This window comes from Passer domesticus, chromosome 1 (genome assembly GCF_036417665.1).
Source record: "Passer domesticus isolate bPasDom1 chromosome 1, bPasDom1.hap1, whole genome shotgun sequence".
NCBI classification, from domain to species: Eukaryota; Metazoa; Chordata; class Aves; order Passeriformes; family Passeridae; genus Passer; species Passer domesticus.
The window spans coordinates 68,996,040-69,006,103 of record NC_087474.1 but is presented as its reverse complement, the minus strand read 5'-3'; the positions used below and the strand labels follow the sequence as shown (position 1 = coordinate 69,006,103).

Here is a 10,064-nt window from a genome sequence, read left to right as displayed (position 1 = left end):
CTGCAAATGTTTCCATTGCCAAAACATTAATTTGTCTTGGTTAGCTGAGCATGTAACTTCTGTGTCAGGAAACAAAACTGGGCCAACACAGGTATTTAATGTTCTTTTTATGTATTGCTTTTGTTAATAGGTAAGTAAGCAAAAGAAGCTTTGTAAACAGAGGGAGGACTCATCATGTGGATTAATTGCTTTTTCTATAGAAGACATCTTCCTGATCTGAGATAAAGCAGCATTCAGTGGTAATTGCGATACTACGTGTAAATCTGGTGTTAGTTTAACAGGACAATTAATCACAGAATCTCTTTTAAGACTGATAGCCCATCTGGCTTCTCATTTATCACCTCACTGTATTTTCCTGTTTTTTCACAAATAGTTGTCAGTTTATTATGTGCTAGCTGCTGTGGGCTGGGGTATGCTTATTATACTCACTGAACAGCACACTGCTGTGAAGTAGTTCTGGTAGGTCAGGGGAACACTTTTGCAGGGGAACACATTACTCATTGCCTGAAACAAGAGAGGCGTAACAGTTTTGAAAGGACAAGATGAAATGCACTGAAACCCACATTTCTTCCTCCAAATCTAATCCCTTGCTTACTCTTCTTCTAATAGCTATTTTTATGATTCCTAGTTTGCAACTACCCAAACTCACTGTTGTCATGAAATGCAGGGCTTGCACTATTAACAAAACCATCACTCTCACCTTCTTCTTTATATAGTATAGTGATTAAAGCAATCCTTAGGATTGGATTAGGAAATACCTTGTTTTTCCTTTGGCTAATACTACCCTACTTTGCTTTAGTGCACTTCCACTTTTTCTGCATGCAACAACACTCTATTTCTGTGCATATTTTAGTGCGCCACATGTATATGAGCATTTAGAACTCTTGACCTTTGCATTCTCATTATTTTTTCAGAGGAATTACATACTGCTGGGAATCTTTGTGGGATTCACTTTAGCATCTCCAGCTCTCACTGCCTTGTGATGCTCTTTCCTCAGTAGCTTCCTTAGCCCCCAAACTTGCTTTCTTGCAATCTTTTCCCACTGAACAACCAAGCTGTTGCTATCGGGGCAGCCCCAGAAGGCAAGGCTTGGCCCTCAGCCTCACACTGTCTCCCTGAGTCCCCCTCGCTCATGCTGAGCGATCCATTCCCCCAACCCCCAGATCTCAGTCCTTGTCCTTCGCAGGACACTTTCTGTCACGTCTATGCACTCGGCTGGGCAGACAGCACCGGGTCCCTGCGGGTTTCCACGCTCACTACAAGGGGGAGGAGGTGTGGGGGGCGCGATCAGAGGCCTCCGCGCCTACACGCACGGAGGGCACCGCCGTGACCTTGGCGTGCCGCTGCGGGCCTGCCCGGCGCGGCCGGCGGGACCCCGAGCGCCGCAGCCGGGGAGCGAGGGCAGCCGGGGAGCGAGGGCAGCCGGGGAGCGCCGGCTCCCCGCGGGCGGCCGCCCTTGGGCGGGGGCGGCGTGGCGAGCCGGGCCCGGCGCCGCTCCGCGCCCGGCGGCGGCGGCGGCTCCTCAGTGCGCAGGCACGGCGCGGGAGCGAGCGGCGCTCCGGGCCGTACATAATACGTGGTGTCTGGGGCCGGCGCGGCGCAGAGCGGAGATGGGGCCGGGCCGGGACAGCCGCAGCTAGCGCCGCCAGCGCGGGGCTCGCCGGCCGAGGGCAGCGCCGGGAGGGACAGGTAACCGCGGGGCCGCCGCTCCGGCCCCTCGGCAAACTTGGGCTCGGCACTTCGGCGGGGGCTTCCGTGGCCGCCGGCGGGCTCACGGCGGGGGGACGGCGCGGAGCGTCCCGCGGAAGGCAGCGGCGCGCCGGGCTTCGCCTCACGGCTCGGGGGGGACGCGGCTCTCCCCGGGCAGGCTGGTGCCGCGCTGCCCCGCCGCCTGTGCCGGGGTCGGGGAGGGGCTGGCCGGACCGGGATTTCCGAGGGCACCGGCGGGCCGCGAGGGTCGTGGGGGCCGAGATCTCGTCCGCGTCCGGGCGCTGCGGAGTTCTTCCGCTTCGGCCGGGAAACGGGAGACGGAGAGCATCCCGCTCCGGCCCCTGGCGGCGGCCAAGCGGGCGGGGCCGCCCCCCAGGAGCACGGGAGAAGATGCTGCTCGCACCCCCCGTGCAGGGCAGGCTGGGCATCCCGGCTATCCTCAGGGAAGCGGCTGCAGGTGCCCCGGCAGCGCCGCAGCCCCGGGCGCCGGGACGGGCGGAGCGCGGCTCAGCCCCGCTGCCGGCCCGGGGACGCCGGCAGCTCAGGAGGCGTCGGAAAGGCCACCTCGGAGACTGCCGTCAAAGGCAGGCTGTAGGTGCCAGTGTTCCTCCTTCACAAGGCACGCTCTCTGTAGGTAAGGACTGGAAACATGGCTCTTTGAGCAGAAAGGTCGAAGTACGTAAATCTGAAGAATGGGGAGGGCGACTTCACCTGTGCCAACCATCATCATTCGTGGCTTACATTCGGTGGCAGTACAGTGTCACAGAGCAATGACACATCCATATTTCCTTTTGTGCTGCTTTTTAAATGACAATTCCTTACATTTTAATTTTTTAAGATGCCTTCGATCCTGGTACAATAAAGCAAAGTATTTGGAAAAAATTTTGGGTAATTTTTTGTGGAGCTTGCTCATCTTTTAATCTGTCTGTTCACCAATCCAATCCCATCTCTCCAGATCAGCAGAGGATAGTAAAGCTCAAAGTAAACAGGACAGCTTTTGCCATGGAAACAAAAGTTGCTAGGGGATGGATTGCCACTACGCAGTGGTGTTCTCTGAAGCTGTGATCGTACATCCCACATTTTCCTGGGCACCTTGGGTTTAGGCACTGAAAAACTTAATGATTAAGCTGCTTCTTTCAGCCTGGATGTATGTTTTCAGATTGTAGATAACACAGATTTGGGTAACAGCGACTCTCTTTTTTAGCAAAAGTTTCTCAACATTTCAGTGTTTAGTTTCTCAGCCCTGAAGGCAAGACATGCAAATACACATCAACACTCAGGAGATCATAGCTACTGCAATATTTATTCATCCAGTATAAATTGGTACTGTGACACACAGTTCCTTCTTACTTGTGCAGAACTGTTTTCTCTCTGACTGTTCCTGTGCCCTATCTGTAGGTAGCAAGAACTACACAACACTACATTGCAGCTGAGAAAAGAGACCATCTTAGCCCACATTACCAGGCTGCTTCATATTGGGCTAGGAAGCTGCCTTCTCTTAAGGGGCAAGATATTTTTCAAAAGATAGGAGATTATTTATAAGTGAAAGAGTCTGACCATGAAGAAAATGCTCAGTAGAATTAATACTATGCAGTCCTTGAAAAGAATTAGATTCCTACAGTTCTTTTTCTTTTTTTCCCTTCCATTTTTAAAGGTCATACTACTTGATGGTATCACAACTCTTTCAAGCATAAGATCATTCTTTTGTTTTCTGTTTCACCTCCCAGCTCCTATTTATCATTTTGCTCATATACCTGACCAAAACCACCTATTAGCCTTTTACATTGCTAAAGAAAAAGAATCTAAATGTCATGTAAGCTGTGTGGTCCTTACAGGCTGTTCTTCATCAAGCTGATAGAAACACTGCATCCTCCTTTTTCTTTCTTGACTGAACCTATAGGCAGTGCAGTGAATGCAAGATCATGTTTATACAGGTCTCTGTCATGTCACATTTGGTTTTTTTAAATTTATCACAATAACTAAAGTTGCTGATCAGCAAAGTGTTTCACCTCCTTTCTGAATGCTGCTGGTGGCAGCTGGAGTAATACAAGCAAGCTTTGGCAGGCCACATTATCCAGTCATGTTAACTCTGGTTCATCCCTGAGTTGACCTTATGGAGGATCTTGCACCTGGGGAAAATACCTACCATTCTGCTCATTATATGATGCTAAATTTGCTTACCTCAGTGATTTAAGCTAGCCAAACGTTAAGCATAATTTATTAAGAAGGTAGGGTTGATGTGAGAATAAAGATCTAAGTAAGGACCCAAGAGAATGAGTTTCTGCAGAACTTTAGTTGACCTCTTTATTCTATTTCTGATGTGTGAGTTGGAATCTTTGCTTAACCAAAGATGGGTTGAGGGGGTTGGATTTAAAGTGTTCTTAACATTGAGGTATAGGCAGTGTGACCCTGCATGGGAGAGCTGAAGCAGCTGTGGTAAACAGCACAATTTTTTCCTCTTCTCCTTTCCCCTTGGGGTATGGTTTATGAGGTGGGCAGAACTCTGGTTTTATGAGAACTTCTCAGTGCTTGTGCTGTTAAAGATGGCAGCTAGCTGTTGAAGAAATCGTGGCAGTGAGGAAAAAGGACTTCTTGTTCTCTCTCTTTGGGTAGGGAATAAACAGTTTTCCTGAGGGAAACAAAAAGAGCCTCAAAAAGTAAAATAACTTGCAGCTTTTCCCCACAACAGTCCAGATGATATACATAACACAATTATATATTGTTTTTATACCTCAGAAAATGATAGTGTTCAAAATTGCATAGCATGATAAAAAAGCACAACAAACTGTCCTGGTTTCAACTGGGATAGAGTTCACTTTTTTCTCAGTAGCCATTATGGTGCTGTGTTTGGGATTCAGTATGAGAACAGTGTTGATAACACTAGTTGTTGCTGGTTGTTGCTTCATGCTTGCTCTAAATGAAGGATATTTTCAGTTTCTCATGCTCTGCCAGTGAGGAGCTGCACAAAAAAGTGGGAGGAAGAACAGCCAGGACAGCTGGTGTGAGCTAGCAAAAGGGGTATTCCACACCATAGACCATCATGCCCAGTAGTGAAACTGTGGAAGTTACCAGGAAGGGGATGATGGGACAAGGTTTGGCATTGGTCGAGGTGGTGAGCAACTGTGTTGTGCATCACTTCTTTTTCTTGAGTTTTATATCTCTTGTTTAAATTTAGTATTAGTAGTATTATATTTTACTGTGTTTCAATCATTAAACTGTTTTTATCTCAGCCTACAAGCTTCACTTTTGATTCTTCTTCCTATGCTACCATGGTGGAAGGGTAGAGGGTAGATATGAGCAAGTGGCTGCAAGGTGCTTCACTGGGCTTAAACCATGACACAAACAAATGCTTTTCAGTACATTGATTGTAGTTGGAAACATCAGTGTTAGCTGTGTACAACCTGACACAGGGTGGGCCCCGGGCCAAGCTCTCCCAGTTCACCTGGTGAGCAGCTGGTGCTGCCCAGTAGTTCCCTGCTGTCTCAAGGTCTCTCTCCACCATGCCCGTTTTTCCACCATTCCTTGAAAGGCCAGCACCTTGAACGCACTCTGACAGACACTGGTGCTGTCTATCAGCAGAGAGCAAGCCCATCCACAGACTTGGAGAGCACTTCTTTCATTTCCTAAAGCTTTACTGTGGCTGAGGTGGAAAAGGGAAAAACTTACAGGGAGTACAGAGGCAGTTAGGAGTTCAAAAAGGGGGCTCCTGACAGTAGCTGAGCTTGGCCCTAGCCCTGTTGCTCTGTGAAGTTCTGTCACCCAGCAGTGTTCCCTCTGGCCCTTGGCAGGTCTCCCAGCAACACGTGGGCTGCCTTCTCCACTGGGTCATGACTTCTGTGAGAGCCTTGAAACCTCATCACTGGGTTGTATCAGAGACATTTGCAACTGTAAGGTGCTGAGATCATGAAATGCCAAACTAAATGCATATTAGATATACAAAATAAATAAAACCCCGTGATAATGGGTTTCTGTACAGAAGAAAAAGCAAATCCCCCTCTATTCCTGAGCCAAGAACACAAACAGATTCCCAGAGGCTGGAAGTTCAGTGTTTATGCCAGCACTGATTTCTAGCAGAGCCAGCCAAAAGATTCAACCAGACTGTTGCTATTCCCCACCAATATTTTCTGGATTCTCCTTAATTTGAATGCTTGCATGCTCAGGCATACTTAGCAGGATCACCCATTCCCAAAGGCAAAGGTCTGTAGGGCTGCAAAACTTGGAGGTCCCAGCTACCATGGGCACATCAAACCTCCCTCCCTCTAAGTGAAATTGCTGCAGAAATCTGACATACTGCTTGAAGCTGATATAAATTGAGCCATGACTTTCAGGTGCTAGTTCTGATTAACAGTTCCCTTTGGACCAAGGCTTTTTGAACTTCTTTAAAGAGAAGCCAATGAGCCTAAGTGACGTTAGCTATTGCTCAAGTTGTTTTTAGGGGCTAGTAGTATTTCAGTGAATTCAGTGGCGTCACACTCACGCAAGCAAGTTCAGGCCTTGGACTTGCATTGTTAAATATGGGTTTTGTGTGAAATGGAGAACTTACATGAAATGGAAAGAGTAAGAAACTTTTTTGGTAGTTTTCATAGCAGGCAAAATTCTGATTTTATTAAAGTCAGCAGGAGTTTGGGCATCAACTTCTTCAAGAGAGCAGTACTTGGCTGTAAGCTTAGTATTTACATTTCAGTCTCACTGAGCAGATTGATGCTTTTAAGGCATTTTTAATTTTTTTTAGCTATTCCTATTTAAATAAAAGTTATATACTCTTTTAATCTGTTTAGGACTTATTTTGCCTGCTTTCCGTGGCTGTGAAGGGTATATCAATGCTTAGTCCTGTCACCATGATATTTTATGAAAATCCCTTTGCCAGGATTTTTTCTCCTGAGAAGCTGAGAAGCCTCAGAGGAAAAGAAAAACAATAATTATCTGCTGCTGTGGAATGCAACAGGTGCATCTTTGATTGGTCCATGCTGGTTGTTTCTAATTAAGGACCAATCATGGTCCAGCTGTGTCAGACTCTGTGAGAGTCATGGGTTTTTGTTATTCACTCCATTCCAGTCCTTTCTAGCTTTCTGTCTGTATCATTCTTCTATTATTTTTAATATAGCATTTTAATATAATATAATAATATAATAAATCAGCCTTCTGAAACATGGAGTCAAGATTCTCTTCCCTTGTCCTGGGGACCCTCGAACACAACCACATAGTCCTGCACTTCAAAAGCTCAGAAAGAAACATTTTAAAAAGCCCCTCGTATGCAGCAGTTTGGAAAGTTCATAGGGTGGCAAACTCTACAGAGTGACAGAGACAGTCTGGAAGAGAGGCAACATGAGCCCTTGAGGGATGCTGGATTTTGTTACGTGGCATATCCTGCTTTTTTCAGTCTCCGTGGAAACCAGTAGCACATTAGTGTGAAAGATGGGGAGTGAGCACCCTGTGTACAGGAGTGAATGTTCCCTGCAGCACCTTTGGGCTGTGCTGTGCCAAGTCACTGAGTTCCTTGGGTTTGGTCAGGCTGACTCACTGCATGCAGCTGTACCCGGCTCATTTCTCAGTGTGGAAACAAAATGAGGGAAAGGTTTCTCCTGGGCCATTTTTTTATTTCATCACATCTGGAGAGTTTGCAGCCATCTTTGGTCTTCCCACTACACTGATAATGATCTGCTTTGTGTGAAACCTCTCGTTGCAGGTAGGAAGGATGAGCTCCTATGCTGACATCTGCGGGTCCAAGCACACGCAGGGCAGCACCGAGGGAGGGTACCAACGCTACGGAGTTCGGTCCTACCTGCATCAGTTTTATGAGGACTGTACAGCTTCAATTTGGGAGTATGAGGATGATTTTCAGATCCAGAGATCGCCGAGCAGGTGGAGCTCTGTATTCTGGAAGGTACTGCCTGTTGCTTTTTACTGGAGAGAGACACTCCCATTTCAGGACTTTCCCTGTGTAACTACTCATATTAAGTATTCATCCAGAAAGGCCTTTTTTGTTGCTCAGTTTTGCCTGAGGTGGCCAAATAACCATGTCTGAAAGCAGAGCACTCTTACCAAAATATGTCAACTCCCTGGGGTCTTTGGATCATCTAGTTTCTCTGTCCCAGTGTCACTGAAACACCAATGTCTTGTCTGGGAACTGCATGTACATCTTGAAAGTGTAGTTTATCTCTGCTTTGCACCTATAGAAGTTCTTCCAGATTGTTGGGAACAGGACTGGTAGGTTGAGAGCAGAGTGTAACATAGGGATCAAGAAAACCAAAAGATTTCCACTAAGGTCAGGGAATTTGACAGAATTGGAGAAGAGCAGAGGTTGGGTGGGGCCATGCAGTCCCTATCCCTCAATGATCCCTACCCCAGGAACATTCTGGGTGTACCAAATTTTGTACTTACACTTGAAATGTGCTATAAACTCTCTGTGATATGTTCATATGGCAATAGCAACTTCCTTCCAACCCCTGCAAAGGAATGACATTTCATGAAGTAAAAGCAAGTGATGGATATGGCAGACTACCAGCAGGGGCTGAACTGTTGGTGCTAACCACCAGCTAAAGCTAAAGAAATAATCTTTTGCACAGCACTGCGGTTAAACTCTGATCCTCTCTATGATGGGGTCTTTCAACATGAAATGCTGTTTAAAGATAGTAATGCATATTCCATTGTTTCCAGAAATGTCAGTATTCAATTATATAAATATAAGTTGTAAAAAGAGCATTTTTCCACATATTCTAGTTCTACTAGGGCCTCATATATTCTAAAAGAAAAATACCCACTTTCTCCTAAGAGAGAGAACTCTATCTACAAGACACAGTGAAAGATAATTGCTTCCTAGGAACACTTCCCAACTGAAACTGGAAAGGGAAATGGAAATTAATGGGGGTTTTGTTTGTTTGTTTTCCAGGTCGGACTCATCTCTGGGACGGCTTTTATGCTGATAGGTGTAGCTGTTCTTGTAGTGGGTTTCCTTGTGCCACCGAAAATCGAAGCCCTTGGGAAGGATGATTTTGTTGTTGTGGATGCCCGTGCTGTTCAGTTCAATGGGTCCCTCGATATATGCAAGCTGGCAGGAGCAATCTTGTTTTGTGTTGGAGGGTCCACTGTGGCAGCGTGTCTGCTGATGTCTGCTTTTGCTAAAAGTTACTCCAAAGAAGAGAAGTACCTCCAGCAAAGATTTAAAGAGAGAATAGCTGATATAAAAGCCCATGCAAACCCAGTCACAAAAGCGCCAGCACCAGGAGAATCAAAGATACCTGTCACTTTGTCCAGAGTTCAAAATGTCCAGCCTTTATCTGAAACCTGACCCTTCACTTAGGTTTTGTTTCTCTTGTAGATCACTTTAAGTGGAAAATATCAACCCTTGTTGGCATCTGTGCTAGTCAAGTAAAACATTGAGTGCTCTGCTATATTAACATGCAGCTAATGGGGGAGCTGCTCTGGTAAAAATTTAGGATTGGGGAAAAGAAAATTATGTGATTAGACCTGTGACTAGTATATTCAGTACATTTGAACCTTTTAATATGTGTGGGTACAGTAAGTTCTTGCAACAATTATTAGGTGTTTAGCTTATCAGATTGCATCCCTGGGAAACCTAAGGTGCACTTATTAAAGCTATACCAGGAGCACTCTACATCCCACTATTTAAAGTTTAGATCAATTTGCTATTTTTTCAATTTCATTAATTCATTTAATTTTTATGGGTTTTTGCCTTTAAAATACTGTTCAGTCTTACATTCCCCACCTGGTTCTGCTGTCTGGGAAGCCAAAATTCTGCCCTTGTAATTTGCACTTGTCCTCCTGTCACATGCTACAGTCTGTATCAAAGTAATACTGCACAGGTGAAACATACATGTCAGGCAGAGCCCTTAATTTGATCCTGTCACTTCCCAGCAATGTAACTTCCTGGGAAAGGCAAGTTATACTTGATCCCGAGTTACAACTAACCTGTGCTAAAGTGCCACTTCTGTCTTAGTCATTGCCGTGTTAGCAAAATCTACAAACAAAATTAAAATAAGGAATTCCTGTGGGAGGAGGAACATCATACTTGTGTGTCTTTGCTTTGATATTGTTTCTTTCATTAGATTATTATGTTGAGGCTAATACAAAATAGTTTTGTTTTGTCTGGGTGAGAATGAATAAATGTGGTTTGACATGCCCAGGCCCTGTATTCTGTCAGTACATCAATGCCATGTTAGATGATCTCAACATACGTATCTAAAGACATTTTGAAATGCTGTTTATATTTTTATAGAGAATAGAAAAAGTTATGCTTAACCAGATACATCTGTGTAAATGCTTACCTAAAGACTTGTCCTTTCATGGAATACCCTTAATTATTTTCTCACCCAGGGCAATTATTTTACTGTCTT

The 10,064-nt window shown here is 45.5% G+C and overlaps 1 protein-coding gene across 1 annotated transcript; it reads left to right on the top strand.

Moving 5' to 3' along the window:
* The first annotated feature begins 1,423 nt into the window (after positions 1–1,423).
* NRSN1 (neurensin 1) lies at positions 1,424–9,765 on the top strand. The gene is made up of 3 exons (XM_064422611.1): positions 1,424–1,689; positions 7,397–7,594; positions 8,600–9,765. The coding sequence occupies exons 2-3, from the start codon at positions 7,406–7,408 to the stop codon at positions 8,996–8,998; spliced, it is 588 nt and encodes a 195-aa protein (XP_064278681.1). The 5' UTR covers positions 1,424–1,689; positions 7,397–7,405; the 3' UTR covers positions 8,999–9,765.
* Positions 9,766–10,064: the final 299 nt, after the last annotated feature.